Here is a 24932-nt window from a genome sequence, read left to right as displayed (position 1 = left end):
AATTGGGAATCACACCAGAGGGATATTGTTACCCAAGATCCTACAGTTTGTACTCTACCCCCTATGCCCAGCAGGTGTCTGTTATTATGGAGATGTTTTTTTTTTTTTTTGGACAGAGTCTCATGTGGCCCAGGCTGGTCTCAAACTCTCCACGTACCCAAGGATAGCCTTCAACTGCTGATTTCTGGCCTCCACATGTGCCATCACACTCAGGATGACTGATACATTCTTTCTGCCCTTTTCGGGGGGAAAGCTGTCCTCTTTGTAACTGTCTCAGGCTCTTGTCCTTCGGACCCACAATTCCTGAGTGAGTGATGTGCACAGAAGCCACAGTGGTGTCACAAGAGACTGAAGTAAACCCTGTAGCTATCGGTCAGACCGGTGAGGGGACTGCTCAGTGAAGTCTGACAAAATCCTAAGGAAGGGAATCCATGTCAGCGTGAGGGAAGCAAGCAAGCATCAAAGCTATACATCATGATCCCTTGCAGGAAAATCAAGCGTCCATGTGTAAGGAGAGAAAGCTGACAGCCGTCATCCTGGCATGGAGTCAGGAAAGAAGTGGATTTTGTTTTCCTTTTACTTGGCGTCTGGTTTTGCTTTACTTTGTGTATGTGTGGTATATGTCTGTGCTCGTGGGAACACATAAATGCAAGGCGTAGGAGCACGGGCTCTTCACATTGGTGTCTCCTGTTGCTTTCCACCTTGTTTGCTAGTTTTAGATTTATTTATTTAATGTGCACGAGTGTTTTGTCTCCATCTATCTATGTATTCCATATGTGTGCCTGGTGCCAGCAGAGGTGAGGAGGTTATAGTTGGTTCTAGGAATTCAGAACCTCCACAAGAGCAGCCAGTGCTCCTAACCACTGAGCCATTCCTCTAGTCCCTAGTTTTTGTGATTGGGCACTGGATTTGAACTAAAATTCAAGACCACTGATTGACTAGACTAGCTGTTTATCAAGCACCCAGGGTTTTCCTGTTTCTGCCTTCTGGTTACAGGCATGTGCTGTCATGCCCTGATTTTTCTGAGTGCTGGGAATCCGATCTCAGGCTATGCTTGCACAACACCTGCTTTACCCAACGTCATTTCCCTAACCTGAGAAATGTCGTTAATCATTAATATGCTGTTTTTCTTCTTCTTCTTCTTTCTTTTGACGTGGAGGGTTTAACTTACTGGGTAGATTTTTTAAAAAAATGATTTACTTATTTTCTGTGCATTGGTGTTTTGCTTGCATGTTTCTCTGTGCGAGGGTGTCAAATCTCCTAGGACTGGAGTTACAGAAAATTGTGAGCTGCCATGTGGGTGCTGAGAATTGAAACTAGGTCCTTCGAAAGAACAGTCAGTGCTCTTAACCACTGAGCCATCTCTCCAGTCCCAATATTAATGCTTTAGATTTTAGTGTATATTCATTTTTAAAAATGGTCAGTTTTATGCCTTTGATCCAACTGACCCAACAGGGAAGGGTCCCTCATCACCATCCTCCTAGGAACAAAGGATAACAAGAAACAAAGAAGCTGTGGCCTGTGCCACCTGCAGAAAGGCTGTTACTGACACTCAGCTTTGTCTTTAGGGCCAGTCCTGATGGAGGCCATCTCAAAACCATGTCACCAACAGAAAGGCCTTTCAAGGCTACAGATGTAGCCTTGTGATTTAAAACTTCTTAGTGGGAACAAACAAGCTGCTCATCCACGAACTTAGCTGACCAAGCCTGTGGTCACACTAAGACATTTGCTATCAATGTGGTGTCAGGCGTCCATGTTCTTCCTGTCTTGAGCCTATAAAGGGAGGAAGAGAATCCACCCTATGAAAGGGGTGCAGCAAGTGACCACTAGACATCCTCAAGCTGTGAGCACTTAGGGCTGAAGGGCTATTCATTTCTAATGCGTTTGAAAGCTTCCACTTCTGGAATGACCCACCTGTTAATGTGGTCTCTGAATTTTTACCTTGATCATTCTCACTTAGACCCCAGCATCTGGGGTCTCTCCTCCCTAGACCATTGCAGCAGAATCATGATGTCTGCCCAGCGATTTCTGCTTTTCTACCTCATTCAATTCTAATTAACAAGATCATATGTACCATGGGATAAACACAACGTCTTAAAACTACAATTGGGACACTTTTCAAAATAACACCAACGTTCTCGTTGCAATGTTTTCTCCCCTAGAGAAGAAAAACACTCCCAAATGGACAGTGTCCAAAGTTGACAAGTGTTTACATATTTGAGATATGAAAGAGCTTTCAGACCTCTGGCAGGATGTTTATAGCTAAACAAACATGGAGGGAAAAGAGAGAAGCTATAACAGATTACGGATGGGAATGGAATCCCTGGGCTTCTGTTTGAAACACACTCTTTGAACCATTCTCCATTGCTGTACAACGTGAATGAATTAGAAAACACTTCATGACATGGAGTAGTATCACTGGCTGGCAGCATAGGACCTGTGGTTGGGTGGCTGTTCTTTTGCATCAAAGGATACAACAAGGGAGCCCACATGGCACCTGGTATCTGTCCAGACTGGGCAATCCTTATTTTAACAGGGCAAACAGAGCTTGCTTCTGAGGCTTACGTGGGAATTCTGCCACAGTTCTACCAGGCTCTTGTGAAAGAACCTTAATAATCAGAGAAGATCTGAAAGGCACCCAGAGCTGAAAGCCTTTAGTTTGCAGTTTTCTGGTAACCTGAATGTTTGGACAATGGTGCCCTTCTATTCCCAATCTTCCTTGCTTTTAAAGGGAAGACACGCTGGGCGATGGTGGCGTACACATTTAATCCCAGCAGTCAGGAAGCAGAGGCAGACGGATCTCTGTGAGTTCGAGGCCTGCCTACAAGTCTACAAGAGCTAGTTCCGAGACACCAAAGCTACAGAGAAACCTTGTCTCAAAAAACCAAAAAAGAAAAAAAAAGGGAAGACCCTTCCCTTTTTGAACTTCGCCCAAATGCAACTGCAAGTACTATGCACCCTGAGATCTCAGAGGCAAGTGTGTAGACAAGAGAAAATGAGGACCCTTCTCCTCTATTGTGGAGATGGGGGAGGAGGCACATGCACTTTACTGTTTTCCTTTGTTTTTTCCTATAAAGCTAAGCTAGCTCTCCCTCTGAGATAGTTTAGACAAAGACTTTGCCTAACACCCTTGGCATGACAGATGCCTCCATGACTGAAGATATTTCCCCCCAAATTGGTGTTTCTAGAGATACCTAGAGTCAAAGCCATGAGGAAAGACGGAACTGATGGCCATTACAGTATCTGCTAGCAACAGTGGGCTCAGGAGAAGGAACCTTGCTTACCATGACTGTGAAGGGGCTATTGGGAATATCAACGCCACCAAAGCGCACATAGATCACATAGGTGCCTGGCTTGGCAGCAGTGTAGAAAATGTCATAGGTCCCATCTTCATTTTCTATGACATCAGCCTCAGCCTCGGTGCCATCTGGGGTCAGAATCGTGCAGGTCACTTTCCCCTTCCCAGCAGTCTTGGCGTCTACTACAAAGCCCACTTCCTCGCCAGTTTTCACAACGGGGGCAATCCCAGGACCTATAGGAAAGGTCAGAAGAAAATCAAATCATAGGCTGTGGATACTTGCATCAGACCAGGTCATATGACCTCAGAACAGGTAAAACTATGTTGTGCTGTCTATGTCGTGAAGGTCAAACCTTTACCTGCTGCCAGGCAGAGGGGCATGCCAAAGATCAATGAGAAGAGTACTGCTCAAAGGAATCTCTTGATTGTGCCTGTCCTTAGCTTTGCAACCTCTCCCCAAACAACAGCGGTCACCTGTCTTACTGTCTCTGATTTGCAAAATATATATATATATATATATATATATATATATATATATATATATATATATATATATATATATATATATATATATATATATATAACAAAGTATGGAAAAAACCCACACTGGTCAAAATGTGCAAAATGACAAAGGGCGATGGGGCGTGCACAGAAAGCTTTTCACACAGTAGGACGTAGGGGTGGAGCTGGTGGTGCAAAACTCAGCAGAACAAGAGGTGAGATCAACAGGTACCACTAGGTCAAAAAAAAAAAAAAGATCCCTGCCTGAGCTAGGGGAGGAAAGAGGTCTGTAAAGCCAGGAGCTCCCCATCTCTCACTAAACATGCCCTCAACCAGTTGTTGCTGTAGACCAGAGTGGTATATGTTTTTCAGTTTTTTAGCCATGGGTGAGACAAAAAGGGCCCAAGTGAGCAATCTGAGATCAGAGAACAGACCGCATCTAGGGTAGACCTACATTCAGTTTCTTTTCATTATGAGGCGCAAATGATTTAGTTCAGTCAATGATTCGTATAGTCTTGATTTTTCTCCATCAATCAACCAGTTGATAGTGTGCATGTGTGTTTGCATACGCAAGCACAAGGTGTGTACGTATGTGTGCGCATGCGCATGGAGACAATTTCTGAGAGAATTCTTTCCTCTCGCTATCTGGGTTTTGGGAACTGAACTTAGGTTGTCAGGTTTCTTGGAAAGCACCCTTACTCACTGAGCCATCACCAGCCCTGGCTTCATGTGTTAAAATCTGCTAAAGCAGCAGCATCAAGCTGTAGGAGCTGCTTTTAGAAACAGGCACAAAACCAGGTGTGCTGATATATGCATAGAATCCCAGCTCTTCGGAGGCAGAAGTGGGAGGATTAGCTTTTGGCAGCATCCTCAGCTACACATCAAGTCTGAGTGAGGCTAGCCAGGATACATGAGACCTGTTTTGGTTTGTTAAATGGATAATACCATATTGGACTGGTATGATGGTTCAGCGGGTAAGAGTACCTGCAGCTCTTTGATTTCCCCCTCCATATGGTCAAGCAGGCATGTCTAAAAAGCTGAAGCAAGGGACGGTAAAACATTCATGAATTCTCAAGAGAAAAATCCCAAATCCTTTCACCTTTTTCTCCCCCTATTGCCAATCTAAGTAAAATGCTCTTGAGTGAATTCTGAACAAGTGAGCCCACCACTCACACAGGCAAAAATAGGCTGCTTCTCATGGTAGTCTCCATAAGAGATATCAGCTAGTCCCTTCACTTCAAAAGCATGTAAGAGCTCCCCTGCCCCGACATCATGCTCCGCATCTTTCCCACCCACCCTTATCTCATCTTTGTAATAACTGTGATGTCATCTTGGACACCTGGAAATGCTTCTGGAGTCTTAATGTTCTCACCTCAAAAGGATGACTGGTGCTCCAGAGAGCCTAAGCAACTTTCCCAATCACACGTCTATTAAGTGGCATGAGGCCAGAACACACACACACACACACACACACACACACACACACACACACACACACACACCCCTAACCCTGATGCTCACCTGTGGCCAGACACTTGCTGGCATCGCCTGTTTGCGTGGCCCGGATGCGGTAAGGAGAAAGTGGAATGTTGTCTCCACCGTAGGTGACCCCAATCATATAGCGTCCAGTCTTATCAGGGATATAGGTTACGGCGTATGTGCCGTCTTTACTGTCGTGAATAGTGGCTCTTTGAGGCTTTCCCTCTTGGTCCTGTGAATCACAGAGCAATGCTATCTGGGATGCTGCTATCAACATATAGAAACCAATCGCAGCAAACCATGCTCTTTAATCAGCACCTCTACGGGTGGGAGCAGAGAGAAGCTTAACATGATCTTGTTCTGTTGCATTTGGGTAGGGAAAGGAAAGGGTCGCAGATCACATCATGATGGCCTGTCAATTAGTATTTGAGCATCACATAAACTATAGAGACATTATAGCAAAAGCTTGGCTCATAGTCTGCCTTTTCCCCCTTCCTTTTCTGTTAAAAACAGGACATTCCTCCTTAGTTAGGTGCACCACTGAATACAAGTCTTCCCGTTTTCAGCTTTGCCACCATACGACCATGTGACTATAGCCGGGGGTAGGGAAGGTCTTCTCACCTACAAGAGCCATTTCCCTTGTTTCTGTTTACCCTCTGGTTCACCTTCTAACCCTGACATCCAGAGCACTAGTAGGCTCATGGTCCATGAGTAACAGACCCACATTACAGATTACAGATGCAGCTTCCTTGGTGAGCCATGGAACACCTAGGTAGCTTACCTCGGGCATTATTCCCAAGAAAGAACAATTCTTTGTTAGAGGCTCTGTGGTATGTAGAATTTTAGCTCCCACCAAACCAAGGGGCAATTAAAAACAATTAAAATCAGCATAAGAAGCAATGTAGTAACAAAGAAGACAGAGTGTCTGGTGTGACCCCGCCATCACCTCCGATGCTCACCCACTCACCCAGGTGAGACACCGGCTATAAAATCCCCAAAACACGTGTCCTGGGGCAGAAATTAGTCATTAAACTCCCGTTTTTAGCCCATTTCCAGGATATTAAGTCTTACTAATGAGGTTTGGTTCTCCTCTCCACCATCATAAACAACCAAACAACCATAGTTACCGTGATCTGGACCGCAAGGAGGCCTTCACCAGCGTCTCTGGCATCAATCGCAAACTCCACAGGTAGACTGGCAGGCACTCCATAGGAACTGAGGCCAGGCCCAGAGGCAGTCACTTTGCTGGCATCATATGTGGGAAGGACCTTGACCTTAAAGGGACTTGATAAACACAGAAGGCCTGGTCAGTAAGGATACAGGTCAGTCCTGCCCTACCTGATCTCTCTTCTACAAAGAGTTGGGGCTGAGAGGGGGATTTCTGCAAGAGATACAAGAGCAGGCTTAATCAAAGGACCAGAAGGTCATTGAAAATACAGAGCTGTGAGGTGCAAGCCACCATACAACAGCCCACCTTGGCTTCCCTTTGAACTGAAGACAGATGAATGGACAGACCCTGGACCAGGGACTAGTGTCTACTGGACGGTGCCACACTACATGAACTTATACAGGTTCTTTAACAGTGCTAAAGGAGAAATGAGGGGGGGACAAGGTGGCACCAGAGCAGGGGTTACCAATCCTGCGGGTGGACACTTCTGAGGGTGGACTGTACCCAAGCCTGAAGACTGAGATATTCACCTTCGAGGGATCTCTTCATCAGCATATTTGACAGAAACAATGTAGGGCCCCTCCTGAGATGGGGTGTAGGTCACTGTGTGCGTGCCATCCCCGTTATCCACCACATTCACTGGCTCCACGAGGCCTGAGGACAGAAATGAGAGGGCTGATTGACAACCTGGCCTCCTTCATTGCACCCCAGCTGCATTTAGGACAGGATCACAGTCATCCCCAAAAACTATTGCTTTCCACTGAGGTAACATAAAGGCAAGCAGAACATAATCACAGGATCTATAAGTCACAGTAGCCGAGTTAACATCAAGACACACCTCTAGCTTTCTGTGGGTTAATGTATACTCAGCCTGCCATACTGCCCTGGAGTACAACTTAGGAGCCCATCCATGCTTGTTGCTGGAGATACGCATTACAGACATGCTACATATTCTTTCAAGCTGGTCAGGCATGCTTGGGTGTGGTAATTTTAATTCTATAGCCGAGAAAGTTCCAAAATGTCTAGACACCTCAACAGCAAAAAGTAACCAATGAGCTGGCCAATCAAGACTTCTCGCCTCCTTTCAGCAAAGAACACAATGGCACCAACAAGCTAGGGTACAAAGTTACAGAGTAGGTAGGGGTGCCAATCTCAAAGAACCAGAGGGACATCAACAGGATGCTACAGGTGATAAGAGTATATTAAAGCCTGATTAAGGCACGCACTACGGTGATAAGATTCTAGACCCCCAGCCTTGAACATACGTCGAGGAGGCGTCAGTAGCCGGGAAGGTTAAAGTAGGGTGTGCTCATTAAGTAAAGTCAGGTGAAGTAAGGACAAGTCAGTTTTAGAGGTGGGGCCAGCTAGAGGCTTTCAGGTTACATAATTGGAAGCAGCTGCTAAGGGAAAACACAAACCTCAAACCCATCTCTATAAAGGCAACCTTCGGGTCAGCTTTAAAGAGCTCTGAAATGGCTTTCAAGGGGCTGTACTTTGACTGGGAGTCCACTGCAGCAGCTAAAATTACAAGGCTGTGACCTGAGAAATCCTCCATTCGAGGCTATTATGGAAATATAGCCCCCTCCCTCCCGTTGGTTCAGCAGCTTCACTAAAGGAGAATCCACACCATGACCTCATTTTCCCAGACCGCTTCTGCTCTGAGCTTCAAAGGGCAGAACCTCCCGATGAACTCCACTAAGGAGGTTTCCCTTCAAAGAAGAAACCTCAGCTCACTGCCTCTGGAAGCCACAAACTCATCACAGAAGAGAAACCTACATTAATTAAGAAATCAGGCACACTCATATGGAAAACAAGGTATGTGTTAAATATTGGATGAAATACAGCAGCAGGCTTCAGTAGTTCAGGGTTGTCCCCAGAAACCTTAATTACAGATTTTCAGCAGTGTGGGCCAACTGCTAACAAAACCCATTCCCCAAGACATCCTCTCTCCGGGAAGTTGAGAAAATGACAAAGCTATATCCTTCACCAAGTTTCTGGTATATTCCACAACAACACTGAGCACCTCACAGGGATGGATCATCTCCAAACCCTGTCTCCTGTCCACACCCAGACGAACCCCTGGACACCCCTATACATGCTGAGCAGGTAATGGTGCAGCCCTGTGAACAGTGCATGTTAAAGTCCACACAGCTCTTCCTTCGACAAGCTACCTGGGAAAGTGAACTTATTACGCACATGCCCCAAGTTCCAGTACTCAGCAGGCAGAGGTAGGAGGACAGCAAAGGTCAAAGCCAGTCTGGGTTACTTAGTTAGACCACAATCTTGGAAAACCAAAGCCTAGGATGTAGCTCACTGATAGGACACTTGTGGGGCATGGGTAAGGCCCAGGGTTTTGCTTTCAGCATCGGAAGTGAAGACGTTAAATTATAAAAAGAAACATAGGACTACATTATTAACAGGAGAAATGGACTTAGGAGAATACACCAACTTTTAAGCAGGCCCGTCTGCGGGCTAGCTAGAATGCAGAAGGATGAATTAACGGGGAGACTCGAACTATAAAATTCATGAGCAATCTCCCAAGAAATCACCTCCTCTGGGTCATAGTTGTCTCTACCCACGGTGGGTGAATGTGGGTGGCAGACAGGATACAGACTCACCTCTTGGGCCCAGGACCCTCACTTCCAATGGAGCTAGGCCAGCCTTGCTGCTGTCCACTGTGAAGGACTGCAGGACGCGAGCTCGAACACCAGAGCCCAGACCAGGGCCAGCAACTTTGACCTTGCTGGGATCCACAACATCTTTGGCAGGAACTTTGAAGGGGCTGCCTGTAAGAGTCACAGGATTCTGAGCATGAAGCAATCAAAAGAGCACCCTGTATAGTCCTACTGTTGCTCTACCTGGACAGCGACTGTGTGCGCCTCAGTCAGTTCAGCCTGCTTCACAGTGGGGGCAGCTATGCGACCACAGCGATTCCCATATCTGCCATGCAGCACTAAGCACATGTGGACACGGGATCTGGGGCCTCAGTGAGCCTTTCAGGGAGCCAAAGTAGGGCAATGAGAGCACGTTCTTCTAACACCCTGTGTGGCATCAGTTGGCAGGCATACAAGGCAGAACATGTAGGAGACGATGAATTTGGTCTGCAGGAGACCAGAAAAAGCTTTCCAGTAAAATCGGTGCTATGATGTAAGAGGAAGCAGCTACCACACAGGGGAAGCTATCCTTGGGGGAGGGGGGAATTCCCAGGAAAGCAAACACGATACTCTCAGCTCCTGGATGTTTCAACTCTCGGGAGTTACCTTGACTAAACAGCCTGATACTAAGACAAGCAACATCCTATACACTAAGTGCTGCTGGCTGGGGGCAGTCCTGGGGTTCAGGGGAGATTGATAATCAGCTCTGGGAGGAGACAGAACCTGAATCACAGGAGTGAAGAGTGGGGCAGAGGCACAGAGGAGGAGGAGAAGCAAGGCTCTTGGAGAATGGAGGCAGGCAGCTTAGCGGCAGGAGTGTATACAGAAGAGCAGAGCAGGTAGGCCTCACAACCCCCCCCAACCTCTTTCCCTCCTACACAAGCCAGTGCCTTCTGAGCATGCATGGTTGCTCCATTCCATGCTCCTCTGGTAAAGCCTATTTTTCCAAGGTTAAGCTATGGTATGCTGCAGAAATGACTCTTTAGGAAAACCTGAGGATTTTCCACTTTTTAATAATGTCCGTTGTAAAGACTGGTAAAACACGCTGAATCCAGGGAAATTAAGATTTGTTAGTGAAGCATTAAAAAGAAACAAGTGCAGAAGAGCCAGTATTGCTCACAGGACATCTCACACAGCAGGAGTACCACTGTCCCCAGCAACCTTAGGTTGTCAAGGCCATGGTCAAAGAGCTCCGAGTATCATTTGCCACATGCAAAACATGTGCCCTTCGCGTTTCAAAAGGTAAGTCAACTGCCAGACGCCTGCCATGGACATAACTGTTTCTGCTGGGGATCTCAGGAAGCTTCCACTTTGCAAAATTAGAGGTTATAAATACACTTACAGGAAGAACTGAGACCCTAGCGAAGGTGAGCAACGCCTTCCATGCTGGGGTTAGGCAACAATAGAGTGTTGTTTTGGGAGTGATAACTGGGAACTCCAGTGTTAACAAGCAACAAGAGACTATCTCTGTGGCCAATCAGTAAGTCAGAACCTCAGCTGGAAACTGTGTGAACTCAGCTTGAGAGCAGCTTTGTAGCAGTATGCGATGGTCTAACATGTTCAGATATATTAGCTTTGCCAACATCCTATTCTCTGTTCCAGGTTAACATCACCAATTGACCACAACCCTTCAAGAATCCCAATTAATCAAGTGGTCCAGGCAGCTTCCACCAAAAGACCACAGTTGGCTCACCACAAGAAACCAGTAAGTTATTATAGGTAAGATAGGATAGTCTATTTAAAACAGTATCACCACCTAGCATGTAAGAGGAAGGAAGATTCCAAGTCTGAGGTTCTGTCTCAAAACAAAAAAATAAAAATCCGCCAGAGGTTTGTATGAGTCCAGAAAAAACAACCCATATTTAATCATCCAAATACCTAGGAAAGCAAACAAGAAGCTGGTAAGTCACTGGATATTTCAGGTCTCAGAAGTTATCTTGGCTACACTAAGACAAGCAATGTCTTACACTAAGTGCCTCTGTCTGGGACAGTTTTAGAGCTCAGGGGAAACTGATTCAGCTCTGGGAAGACACAGAACCAGACACATAAAGAGCCACCATCTCCCCGACGGGAGAGGCCCAGGTGCATCTTTTTTTGTTAGAATCATTTGCTTAGTGCTCACTGATGGACCCAAACTCTTACTCCCTAATGCAGGGGAATTTCAAAGCTCATGCCACCAGTACTTTCCCAAAGCCAAGGCAGCACCACTGCCCCTATAGCAGAAGCACACAGAAGTCAGCAGAATCAGCTGCCTGGTGAAAGACACCGTCACTTCCCCTGGAGACCACCTTCTGCTCATTCTCAGGCTCAGCTCTTTCACAGGCACTGCCCTGAGGCAAGGCACCAAAGAGGACCTTACAGCCCTCCTCTGGCCCTTCTCCCCATTCACCTGCTTCCTATTAGCACAGAATTTAGCTGCATAAATGCTAGATAGTAGTTGCTCCAGGAGTGGGAGCTTTGTCTGTCTTGTTTCTAGCTGAAATTCTCTAGATGAAGTACTAAAATTAAAACAAACAAGCAAAAAACCCCATAAGATACAATCTTTATTTTTGTTTTCTTAAGATAGGGTTTCTCTGTGTAACAGTCCTGGTTGTCCCGGAACTTGCTCTGTAGACTAGGCTGGCCTCAAACTCAGAGTTCTACCTGCCTTTACCTCCTCAGTGCTGGGATTATGTGTGCATAGATGGCAAGGGGAAAGCAAAGAGGAGACAGAATCAGAAAAGCACAGGCCAGCAGACAGCCCAGACCCCCGAAAGCCAGCAGTTTAAGGATCCCTCAATCCCTTTGACACATAGTATCCCATTGGGGAGGAAACCCACAAGCCAGGAAGGCTCTTGCAGTTTCTGGGCTCTGCCCTCTTTCCGTTCCCCTGGGACACATCCTGGCTCCGTAACAGCCCTGGAGTTCTCAGACTTGCATCCCAACACAGTCCACATTCTCCAACATTCTTAGGCATGGATGTGCACATGAAATGGGATTTTTCATCATTCTGTTATGCAACCAGAACTAGAACTTGCTAGAGATACACCACTCCATAAAAATAAAATGGAGGCCCTTCATACTTAATCACATCTTCATGGTTTTGATTTTTACTACAGTAGTTTTCATCAGGGTGATTTTTGTCTACAAAGACAAAGGACAATTTCCAGACATTTTTGGCTGTCACAGATGAAGGCTGCTTGCTGCAGGTATGCATCTCGTAGGCAGAGGCCAGAGATGCTGACATTACAATGCACAGAAAGCTCTTCTTAACCATTTTTACACAGAATGCCAGCACAGACAGAGATGAAAAGCCCTGTTTTACACTAAAAGCATAAAACATCATTAAACAGCAAACCAATTAATAAATAAGAATTTATTATAAAGACATATTCATATGTCTTTATCAGCTGCCAGGATTGACAATGCAAAGGAAAATCAAGACACATAAACAAAGCAAGTAAAAGCCAAGCTCCAAAGGTCTCGGGGCTGAAGAAATGGCTCCGTGACTAAGAGCATTTATTGCTCTTATAGAGAACCTGGGTTCAATTCCTGGCACCCACAGCGGGTGGCTCACACCTGCTCCCTGAGGACTGAAAATCCTCTGTCTTCTTTGGGCAGCTGTATACATGTGGCAAAGATAAGCTCCTATAAGCACATGCATGTAGCAACAATAGCATTTAAAAAATAAAGACTTTTCAAATTTTGTAAAGAATGAACTTTCCCTTAAATCAGAAACCAAGTCACCCAAACTAAGTCATATGAACCACAATTCCTAGTGAAGATCCAAGCCAATGCTTTCTACCATGTTACTGGGTTCCACTAAGTTGTGATCTCTTGGTCCTGGGGTCACTGGAAAGATTCTCTCTGAAAAGTCTTTCCACAAGCTTTCATCCGACATCATTTTTTCTTTGAACCATCGCCCAAGGAGTGGCTTACCGGGGATGTGGACACCTCCATACGTGATATTAACGTCATAATCCCCCGGAGCGAAGGGGACATACTCGGCGCTGCAGCTGCCGTCCTTGTTGTCCCTGCAGTTTATCTTCGACTCTGACGGCCCCTCGACAGTTATGCCGAGCCCACCAATTCCTGCCCCTCTGGAAAGACAAGAGGCAAAGGGTGAAGTGTGGAATTCACTCCAAAAAAACCTTTATCAGTGATTCTATTTCCTTAACCTGACTCAAACAATGTGGCAATACCTCCCAGGCCAGGGTTTCTCAGAAGTTTCAGATAGAGTCTATATACAGTCTTGACTCCTCCTTCCCAGGCTTAGCCTTCAACGGTATTTACTGTTTATTTCACAGGGTACAATAACCAGTACAACACAGGGATGCACGTTAGAGTACTGAGCCCATGTTTTTACCACTGATCTACAATCATATCCCTTTGGAGTTAATATAATGGAATGTCTCGAATATTTCATTTATATAGGGTTAGCTATATACTCCTGTATTAAGTTAAGGAGCTTCTGTCTAGTCTTAGGGTGCTTGGCATCTTGATTATTATTATTATTATTTCTGGTATACTTTTAGGTATACTTGGTCATTCTCTGTAACATCAATCTCGACACAAGAAAACATTTAATACGTCTTTAAAAATGCATCTTACCAGAAGTTGAAAGACCATGACACATAAGTAGAGCAAAGCTACAACTTTTTTCTCCCCCGAGACAGACAGGGTCTCATTCTGTAGCTCAGACTGGTCTCAAACTTAGAGCAATTCTCTCGTCTCAGACTTACAAACCTCTTTTTTGTTGTTGTTTCCTTTCTGGGCTAACTACATAGGGATCAATACTCTGATCCCAGATCACTGCCTACCTGGTTACCACTGTGAAGACATTAGATTTGTTGGTAAAGGCTTCTTTCAGCCCAGGACCTTGGGCATGGACCCGGGATGGCTGGCAGCCTTCAGTTACAGCTACTTTGAAGGGACTGTTTGGGATCGGCACATCATCGTATGTCACCTCCACTACATGGGAACCTGTCCAAACACAAGCAAACAACAAATGGTACTTGTAGACAATGTCACTACTTTGAGCTTTTATCTAATATTTTATAGATAGCACACCAACTACTATTTGAAAAGAGTAGATGAAGAACATAGCAACATAGGGCTGGAGACCAGTGGCTCAGTGGTTAAGAGCACATATTGCACCGGGCAGTGGTGGTGCACGCCTTTAACCCCAGCAGTTGATAGGCGGATAGCAGGGAATTCGAGGCCACCCTGGCCTACAGAGAGAGTTCCAAGGCAGCCAGGACTGTTACACAGAGAAACCATGTCCCAAAAAACCAAAAACCAAAACCAAACCAAACAAACAAAAAGCATGTATTATTGTTCCTGCTGTGGACCTGAGCGAAGTCCCCTGTGTAACAGCCCTGGCTGTCCTGGAACTCATCATTCTGTAGACCAGGCTGGCCTTATTTAAGCTCACAGAAATCCACCTGCCTCTATCTCCCCACAGATTGTTTGTACATTAAATATACAAACTACCTATGTATTCCTTGAAAAGAGCACTAGATTTGTATTTAATGCAGTTAACCTAGACAGATTATCCTGATTTGAGAAAACACCATCCAGGCATTAAAAGACCACAGGAAATTCAGGAAACAGAAAAGCCAGGCATCTACAAATATCTGAAGAAAGTTGGACAGAATATTTATGGGATCATATATTCAAGAAAGGGGATAGAAGTGCTTTCCTTTCCTCTTTATGATTTCCTGATTCAAAAAAACTGCAAAAAAAAAAGTACACAAATCATACATTGTTAAATGCTAACAATCTGCTCAGGCGGAGCTGGGGCTTAGCGACATATAACATACGGCTAGTGTTTAATTAGGGTTTCCATTGCTGCCAAGAGACACCATGACCACAACTCTTAAAAAGGAAAACACTTAATTGTGGTGGCTCACTTACAGTTCAGAGGTTCAGTCCATTATCTTCCGTCATAGCAGGAAGCAAGGTAGCACGTTGAGAGGGAGCTAAGAGTTCTTACATCTTGACTCACAGGCAACCGGAAGTGGTTTGAGACACTGGGCGTGGCTTGAACATATATGAGACCTCAAAGCCTGTCTCCACAGTGACACACTTCCTCTAACAAGGACACACCTATTCCAACAAGGTCATACCTCCTAATAGTGCCACTCCCTTTGGGGGCCATTTTCTTTCAAACCACCATAGCCAATAAAGCAGGCATTGAATGGCCACTGGCCCCTCTGGGGAGGGTATCTTTTCCATTTCTGAGTAACGTGCATTGTTCTCTGCTGAGGCAGGTTGAATAAAATGGGTCAGGTACATGAGTAGGTGGTAGACTTGGCTAAACAAATGGCCGACATAGCTCTGACGGAACAAGAGTCACTACCACAGAGAGGAGGGCTCACCTTTCTCAAACGGTGTATATTCTACCTGGTAGGTCCCATCAGCATTGTCCTTGACAAAGCACTCAGTGGAAGCCCCTGAGGGGTTGGCAATGCGAGCTTTGATGTGGTCACCTCCAACCTGGGTCAAGGACCTTGAGTCAATCATGAAGTCTGTTGTGGCCTCCCGAAACACATCTGTTGAACAATCACATAGTAAGAACGTTGCTGGGCAGTGGTGGCACATGCAAGGCAGAGGCAGGAGGATCTCTGAGTTTGAGGCCAGCCTGGTCTACAACAGAGCTAGTTCCAAGACAACAAGAGCTACATAGAGAAACCATGTCTTGAAAACCAAAAACAAAAGTGTAACCTTGGGCCCAAACAGGACTCCCCCACCCCACCCCACCCCATGAAGATTCACACTCTGGAACACATTAGGTATAATTTTGGTGTCCTAAGAGTGGTTTCGCTGATTGTGAAATTCAAGGTTGATTTGGCCAAGCGAAACAAAATTGCTCACACAAAGATGAGGATTAGGCCAGGTGTAGCGGTGCATGCCTGGAATTTTAGCCACTCAAAAACATGAAACAAGGGAGTTGTGAGTTCAAGACCAGCCTAGGCTACATAATGAGACCCTGTCCCAAAACAAAAACAAAGGTAGTGACCCAGGACATGGGCAAAGACAGACTAGCTCCGCCCTCTGTATATTATTAACACATTTTACATCATTTAACTCCAACTAAGTCCCAGTGACATGACAAAAATATTAACAAAGATTTTTGGCTTTTCCACACAAACTGGAAATAAGCTGAAAATGCTAGCCCCATCTACCAGGGAGAAACAAAAAAACGGGGACTTGGTGGAGTGCAACCTCTGGAAACAATGTGAGCCCCATTTTCCTTTATTGTTCCCTTCCCCCCATTAGTCAACCACATGAGGCTATAGGTGAGAACCTGACCCCCGGCAGGTAGTGGAGTTTGTTCTGGAGACTCACCTTTTCCTTCTATGCCTGGTCCAAAGGCTTTGATCCCACTAGTGTCTATGGCGGGCTCCACCTTGACCCGGGTGGGAAAATGTGGTACAAGCTCACCACCATACTTCATGGTCAGAGTGTACATGCCAGCTGTCAGGGGTACATAGGTCACCGCGTAGGTACCATCTTTGTTGTTCTGGATAGAAACTTCAGCTTTCGCCCCTGAGTCTGAGACAGCTTCCAGGCCCAGAGTCCCAGGCCCTGCTTCTGAACAGTCAACAGTAAGGAGTCCGGCTTCACCCGCCTTCCCATGTTCTAGACCTGGTCCTGATGCCACAACCTTAGAGGGGTCAAATGGCATTTCAATGTCAGCTTTGAAGGGAGAGCCAGGAATGTGGACTTCCTCAAAGAGAATGTTGACAAAATATTCCCCAGGTTTTGTGGGAAGGTAAGAGACGGAGCAGGTGCCATCACCATTGTCGGAGCATTCGATTTTGGCCTCACATGGACCTTCCACGGTTAGACCCAAACCTCCAGTTCCAGCTCCTTTGGTGTCAATGGTGAACTCAGCAGGCTTGCCTACAAGACCTCCTTCCAGGCCAGGACCATGGGCCTTCACCTGTTTGAACAAAGAATAAAAGTCAAATCCTATCTATAGCTGCTATAGCTACCCAGTCAGCCATGCTTCTAACACTTGTGACCGCAAATCACACAAAAGCACACATCAGTCAAATATCCCATAGCCCTGGGGCTGGTGGTCATACGCATGCACACGTTAATACATGCATCAGGCAGGGTCCAAGAATGCAATCCAGCTGCTCAAAAGAACATGTAGGATAGAAGGAGCCCTTAGCACAGGACCAGTGGTAAGATGGTAGGTCTGCCCTAATGCTTCATTCTTTGCCCTGCCTCTTCTGAACCACAGGGCTGGATGTGAGACCCTAACATCTTGACTAACACACACACACACACACACACACACACACACACACACACGTTTGCTTGGTTGGGGCTTCAAGAAGGTACAGCAGTTTGGGTTGCTGCAGATCCATCAATAAATCTTACATAATAAAACTTTGTTTTAGAAGAGATAACTATAGAATTCATGCCATTCGGACCACTGGAAATATCCCCAAATCATTTGAATGGAGGAGACTAGGACTAAGGATAATATACTATTATGTCTGCTAGGATAGGTTCTGTAGGATGAACTCCATCTGTATAATGGACACTGGGCTGAGGCCGCTACATTCTTGCCTATCCCTATGGGCTGACTACTGCTTATGTACACGGTTACGCTAACCAACACATAAAGGACTCTCTCACCAGAGTTTTGCAAACAGAGGAAACATGAGAGGATGGTTCAACTGTTAAGGGAACCAGGCACCCCGAATTGCAGAATATCTGTCAGCCATTGAGAGCTCACATACATCAGAGAGACTTTCCCATATCTTTCTCAGGTAGTACTCCAAATCATCTCTGGCAACAATAGGGCAACCCCCAAACTGACCTTGGTGGGGTCTGGTGGTAGCGAGGCCTCCACAGTATAGGGGCTTCCAGGCACTGGGTGTCCATCATAGGTGACGTCTACAGCAAACAGCCCCTCCTCCCGAGGGATGAATTTGGCTGTACTGCTCTCCTTGCCGGCCACTGGTGCTACCAGGCATGGCACAACCTTCCGAGAAGGGCTCAGGATGGTCACATCCAGCTTGCCCTGGCCTCCTGCCCCTTTAGTGTCAATGGCAAATTCCTGATCCTTCCCAACCTCAACTCCTGTGGAAAGGGAGACAAGGTAAAGCGATGAGCTGCTCCCTGTCAGCAGCAGAGAAAGCGAGAACAAGGTAAAGGTAACACACTGGACATGGGCTTCTACCTCAGTTGCCACAGGAAATAATGAGGTAAGGCCGAGAAGAAAGAGTAATACAACAACATTTAAGCCTCAACCACTGGCATAAGCCCAACACAGTGCGTCACTAACACTGACAATAACAGGCATTTACTAAACACAATTTCTAGGCCAGTCACAAATACTGTACATGGTCTCCTATGAACATACTAGTTCTATGGGTTGTTTATTAAGAACGAGTGGCCTTTACAGATGGGGAAACTGAGGCTCTGAGGTTAATTAACTTTTCTAGGATAACATATCTAGCAGATCACAAGGCTAGGAATCAAACAAATTTATCTAACCCCATGGTCTGCTTTGATGATAGATTATAATTACAGTACAATCCAGCACTGCCCGCTTCTTCACTTTCTTATGGTAATAATCTTACATGGAAACGCACCCTTAATAAGCCAATATTTTTAACTCCTGACAGAAAGTCCAACCCTAATACCATCCCCACCCACAAGAAGGCAGAAGTCACATAGCTGGTCAGGTCTTTAGGTCACAAAGCAAAATCTTGCACATTAAAGAGGGTAACCTCAATGGTTAGAAGCACAGACTGCTCTTGCAGAAAATGGAGTTCCCAGCCCCCGCACAAGGCAGTTCACAGCTGCCTGTAATTACAGCTGCAGGAGATGGACAACGTCTTCCAGACCCCACAGGCACCTGCACTCGTGTGCACGTAATGCCCCCCATACACATAATTAAATTTTAAAATAATGAAAATAAATCTTGAAACAGTCTTTGTAAGGCAAGGCTGTAGGAACCCCAGGTGTTGTTTTGACAGAAACAAGGAAAGGGTTTCAACCAAAACAAAAGCACTGGCAATATAGGACCCTGCCACAATCAGGCAAATCTTAACTCTGGAGACATGGAGGCGCCTGCCAAGGCCAGCACAGCAGCCCACAAGTTCTATGTCCCAACAGGGCAGAGGCTTTCCATGTTTTTCCTTTTTTGCAGTCAAAACTTGATGTCCCAGGAAAAGAAGAACGAAGGGAACACATGAAGTATCTGAGTAGTGGCTGTCACATGCTCACAGCCTTTTGTCCCCAGCCACAAAAGCCAGCAGAGACTCACTTAACAGCTTCCAGAATGTGAGCTAGCCTAGTACAAAAGTGTGCGCAGGACACAACCAATGAAGGTTCTCATTGAAGGCCAGCTGAGACTTTACGGGACTGTCGGAGGAGGTTAGTCTGGCGTACACACACCAGGTATGCAGACTTGTCCCACTGACTATGTATCCTGAAATCAGGTGAGCATACAACGCTGAGGGACATCCAGTTTGGGACTCTCCAAGCAGTTAATACTAATGAAAAAGACTGAATTCTATCATGACTTCCAAAATGTAGCACTGATCTCTACGGGTAGCACAGGACATAGCCTATAGGCAGGACAGGATAACTTCAATGCAAGATAGATACTACCAAGTGTTTTCTCTGGATACATCTATATGGATAGATGCAGGAGGGTGTGAAAGTAATATGTTGTAAGACCTTATTAAAACCCAAAGACGTTTTTAAAATGCATCAGCTAACTCTCAGAACTTTGATTAACTGTAGCAAGCAGGATCAGGCATATCCAGCCATCGACTTGCAGGTTATATGCAGCCACATTCTGCCTAGGACAGACACCAAAATCATTACCTCACTTAAAAAACATTGAGACTAAAAACAACAACAACAACAACAAAACTTCAACTGTATGGGTCATGAAAGTGAATTTTGTAAATGGTAACATTTTGCAATGTCAAAAGATGGGACACTTATGTATGTAAGAACTGCCTGATGAAAAAATGGGCTTATATATTCCTTGAATTATAATTACTTTAAGAGTGTGTGTGGAAGCCAAGTGAGCAGAAGTAAGCATGTTGGTGCTCATACTGTACTATTCTCTTTATGTTTGAAGTTTTCCACACCAATAAGAACAACAATAATGATAAAAAACATTAAAGGGCTGGAAATCTGGCTCAACGACAGGGTGCTTGCCTAGCGTGTACAAGGCTCTACCTGGGTTCTCTTTAGCTTCAGTACCACAAAAACAAACAAAACCCAACTTTTTCAATTTTAACAAAAATAAAATGATGTTATAATGTTTTTATAATAATATAAGATGAGGTAAGATACACACCAAGCTAAAGGGGGGAAAACAGAAGGGGAAGGTTATGGTTTCTAAATGCCAAGAAGTTGATTTCCATGCATGACCATTGACCTTAGTGTAATTCACATGCCCAAGATGGTTGGCACAGTGTGACTCTCATCCAAAAATAACATTCTTTAGCTTCTCTCTTTATGAAAACTTCCTGTGGTAACATCAGTAGTTACAGAGAGCTGACTACATTTTCTGCCTTTATTACCTCATTTAATTCTTTTTACAATACTGCCATGAGTCTAAGCCTGGTACGCCACACGTAAGTGGCACACATGTCACAGGACTAGTTCACAGCACAGCTCTCATGCAAACCTAAGTCTGTCCATTGCAACATCTCTTTAAGACAGAATTAGTTTTCCTGAAAACTCCATATAATAGCAGTCACAGCTTCTGGTTGCCAGTGATCTTATTAGACACTTACTGCTTTCTAGTCCATTGATTTTTATCTTGCTCAGATCCAGTGGAGCAGCAACACCCACGGTGAAAGGACTCTTAGGAATGGGATCACCACCGTACGTCACCAAAACCTGCATGTTACCCTGGAATGAAAGAGAGAAAAGGATTACACGTTAGTGCACTTTGCACTAAACTGCCCTCCAGAACCTTCATTCCTCCCGGGGCCATAGTGAGCTTGAGTTCATTAACTAAGTTTAATTAATTTTTCTTGTTTCTCATATATGCCAGGCTGGCTCTGAACTTGCTATACAGCAGAGGATCCTCTAACTTTCGATCCTCCAAGATTATAAGTGTATGCTACAACACTCAGCTAATGCAATGTTGGGGATCTAACCTATGGCTTCATGTATGCCAGGCAAGTATGCTACCAACCGAGCTAAAGGTACAGTTTGACTCTTAGTGGCTTCAGAAAACATCTTAAATACTTCTCTAAGCTTTGAAACACATGGCAAGAACAATAAATGAATGAATGAATGAATGAATGAATGAATGAATGAATGAATGCAGCTAGGAACAGAGACAATAGCTGGGAATTAATGCCAGGCTTGTGCTATGAACTTTCATGTTTTTCCTCAATTCAAAAATCACAAAACAGAGTCAGGTGGTGGTGGTGCACACCTTTAACTCCTGCATTTGGGAGGCACAGGCAGGTGGATCTCTGTGAGTTTGAGGCCAGCCTGGTCTACAAAGAGAGTTCCAGGATAGCCAAAACTGTTACACAAAGAAACCCTGTCTCAAAAAACCAAAAAGAAAGAAGGAAAGAAGGAAGAGAGGGAGGAAGAAAGGAAGAAATCATAAAACAGTCCTAAGGAGTAGTTCTTATTACCATCTTCTTTTCAAGAAGACCTTCCTTGTTCAGAGAGGTGATGGAACATGCTCCTATCACACACACTTGGTAAAGTGCATGCTGGATTCACACCATGGAACCCAAACCTCTACTTCTTGGCTTTGGCACAGCACCTCACACCATGACACAAGCCAACCTCAGCCATGTACAGCATTGGACCTGGAGCCTCTAAACCAAGAGAACCAGTTCCTTTAATACTTGGCAATCAGTTTTGGGACACTGGGCCACACATAGGAGCATTCTTAGATCAGCACATAGACACTAACTACTAAGTCACTAGAATTAGAATGACGGAAAGGAAAGCTGTGTGAAGGCATACAGTACTGGAAGACTGGCAGGTTCCCTTGCTGGAAGCCCTGGTGGCTGCAGAGGCACACATAGCACAACCATGCAGTTTTTGTTCTCTGTCCACAGGTCCTGAGCCAACTCACTGCTGGCTTCCTCTCACCACACGCGCCTCTACGTCCAGGAATCACCAAGTATATAGGAGAGTGAGAAGAGTCCCCAGACAATCCAGGCTCTCTGGCACACAGGCCCTACTAAAAGCTGTCACCAGTCAAGTGTTAAAAGGGTGTAGCTTTTGGCTGGATGTATATTTTCTCACATTCTTTCTGTAACTAAAGAAGGGAAAGAGAGCCAAGGGGAGGAGGGAACGCCTGCATCAATGACGGGGGAATAACCGATTTTCCAGGAGTCTTAATTCGGTGCACAAAACCAACCGGCCTACCTTAAGGGTCTAACATTTCATGCTAAAATGTGCATAGGTCAAATTCAACAGAGCTGGGAGCCAGCCAAGGGAGAAGAAAGGCCTCCTCTAACGGCTAAAGAAACACGGATTTGTTATTGCAGTCGCTGCAATATTCCCAACAATGTCAGTTCTCCTGAGCCTCCATTTCCCATTAGCCTTGAACTCCTTTAGGGGTGAGGCCTCAAGGCTAACTAGGGACCTTAGTAATAGAGCTCTCGACACCCCAGTATGTTTTCTGGTCACGTCCTTAAAGTGCTGGAGTAAGAGAAAAGTCCCCTTCCTGCTAAGCCCGCCCGGCTCATAAAACAAAGTATGCTTCATTTCCACTCGCAAAAGCAAAGCACAACTCAGATAGGAAATGAACTTTGCCTTAAACAATCTTAAGGGATGGGTGTGGGTAGTCTTGGAGACTTACACTTCCAATTCCTAAGCATTTTCAGTTTCTTCGGAGGCCAAGCTAAGGACAAACAGTACCTTCCCAGCCCCCCAGGACTGTCTAAGTCTAAGGCAGTGACCACCTGTGTGCTATACCAAGGTGTAGCTGCCTACAAAACAGTTTTCTGTTCCTCCCTACATGCTTCTGAGACCTGACCTTTATTCTACAAAAGCAAACAAAAAAGTAGTAAGACACAGACGTGACAGCTTACAAGACAGAGCAGCAGGCTCCTCCACTTCAGAGTCTCCTGAGAGAAACCATCACTACATCACTGCCGCTTAACCCTGACACAACACAGCAGGAGGTCTGAGTGAGAAGTCTAAGCCACTTGAGACTATGAGACTGCAGACAAGCAATGCCACTGGGCAAGACTGGGGCTCTCTGTGACCTCTGGGAGAATCCTGCAGTTCCACCTATCATGCCCACTCCTTGAAGACAAAACTGCTTTGACCACTGTATCACAACGGACATATCCAACCATTCGTGTTAATCATCCACTGCAGGCAAGTCCCTACAAACTGTCATCCAGAGACTAACACGGAACAGAAGATAGCAGTCAAGGCATATAGGACTTTAGCTCCTCAGAAGTATGACCTGCATTCTGAGGAGGAATTACATAATCTAGTCCTGGATGTACCCACGCCTCTTTACATACATCAACAGCTGCCTGGCAGCTCGAAAAATTCATCGTAAGAAGGCATGCCTGTGGCCATTAGCTCCCAAAGCATGCCCCTTTCTCCACACAGGGAACAGCACTAGGAAGGGCCTAGGAGTCTTAACTTTAGCCTACAGCAAAGCGTACAGCTTTCCTTCACCCACTCTGGGGTGCTTTGGGTTCCTCCCAGGAATGAGATACAGGCTGTGTATCTCAACTCCTCTGCCAGATTATAATGTTCCTAGGCCAGTTATGCTTGTGAATACAGGCACACTATCATTTGCCCCTTCATTGAGTTCCTAGTCAACAAATGGTGTCCAACGTGTAGACAACTGCATCCACAGAAAACCCGAGAGAGCTGGGAAGTAATTCTAGACACAAAATAACAGTGTTAAGCATGGCTTCTTGGTAGCAGCAATTTCTCCGGTTTGCTCTCTTTGCTAGAGACAAGTACATCTCACTTAAGAGAGGCTTCCTGACTCAGCTTTAGCTGCAAAAATTTGCAGCTTTTTTAAAGAGGCCCTGCCACCAAACACTTAAATGGTGTTTATGAATTGCCGACAACTTGCTTCTTCGTGGTGTCAGGGGCCTTGAAACTCCACAGAGTTGTGGCAATAAGCATGACTCCAGTCAGTACCTCTGACATGAGGCTAGACTCTCAGAACGCTAAAGAATGGGCTGGATCCAGCCATCAAAGCACGGCTTTAATTCTAGCCATACTGCTTAGCAAATTAAAGACTCATGTGGTCAGAAAAAGAGAGATGTACAATAAAGACTCAAATAAAGAAAACTTCTAAATGATTTACAGTGTGTTTAAAAATATATGCAGGCTTGGGAGAGAAAAGAAAAAGGATCAAGTCCTTAAAATAAAAAAGGAAGAGAGTAGTTGGGTGTGGTGGCACATACCTTTAATCTCAACACTTAGGAGGCAGAGGCAGGCAGATCTCTGTGAGTTCAAGGACAACCTGGTCTACAGAGTGAGTTCCAGGACAGCAAAGATACACAAAGAAACCCTGTCTCAAAAAGGCAAAAATTAAAAATAAAAACAAAAGAAATAGAGTTTAAAATAAAGCCACGTAAAGATGAAAAATACACAGAGGGTCTGGATACTGTATGTTTTTGTGTTGTCTTTAAATTGATGGCTGAGGAAGGAGCAAAAGCTGCTAAAAGATATTTGATTATAAATGCTGCTGGGTTAATCCAGCATATGTATATTTTGAAAATGCTTTGACTTAAAAATTTAAGTCAAAAGGTATGTTAATTTGGAGAAGAGGTTTTTGCTTTTGTTTCCAAAGGCAATGAGAGGCTGTGGATTCATTGTGGGCTAAGAAAAATTAGGTTTGATC

The 24932-nt window shown here is 45.1% G+C and overlaps 1 protein-coding gene across 3 annotated transcripts in view; it reads right to left on the bottom strand.

The window, feature by feature from the left end:
- Positions 1 to 24932, bottom strand: part of Flnb (filamin B) — a 135399-nt gene that overhangs the window by 31457 nt on the left and 79010 nt on the right. For all 3 annotated transcript variants that reach the window (XM_075988532.1, XM_075988533.1, XM_075988534.1), the window contains exons 19-29: positions 20866 to 20983; positions 17919 to 18181; positions 16430 to 17027; positions 15460 to 15633; positions 13900 to 14062; positions 13019 to 13179; positions 9065 to 9232; positions 6977 to 7100; positions 6406 to 6562; positions 5321 to 5510; positions 3285 to 3532 (exon numbers count right to left, since the gene is read on the bottom strand). In XM_075988532.1, coding sequence (XP_075844647.1) covers positions 3285 to 3532; positions 5321 to 5510; positions 6406 to 6562; positions 6977 to 7100; positions 9065 to 9232; positions 13019 to 13179; positions 13900 to 14062; positions 15460 to 15633; positions 16430 to 17027; positions 17919 to 18181; positions 20866 to 20983 — 2364 coding nt within the window. The remainder of the gene's footprint in view (positions 1 to 3284; positions 3533 to 5320; positions 5511 to 6405; positions 6563 to 6976; positions 7101 to 9064; positions 9233 to 13018; positions 13180 to 13899; positions 14063 to 15459; positions 15634 to 16429; positions 17028 to 17918; positions 18182 to 20865; positions 20984 to 24932) is intronic.

This window comes from Microtus pennsylvanicus, chromosome 10 (assembly GCF_037038515.1).
Source record: "Microtus pennsylvanicus isolate mMicPen1 chromosome 10, mMicPen1.hap1, whole genome shotgun sequence".
In the NCBI taxonomy this organism is placed as follows: domain Eukaryota; kingdom Metazoa; phylum Chordata; class Mammalia; order Rodentia; family Cricetidae; genus Microtus; species Microtus pennsylvanicus.
This window is presented reverse-complemented; position numbering and strand designations above follow the sequence as displayed.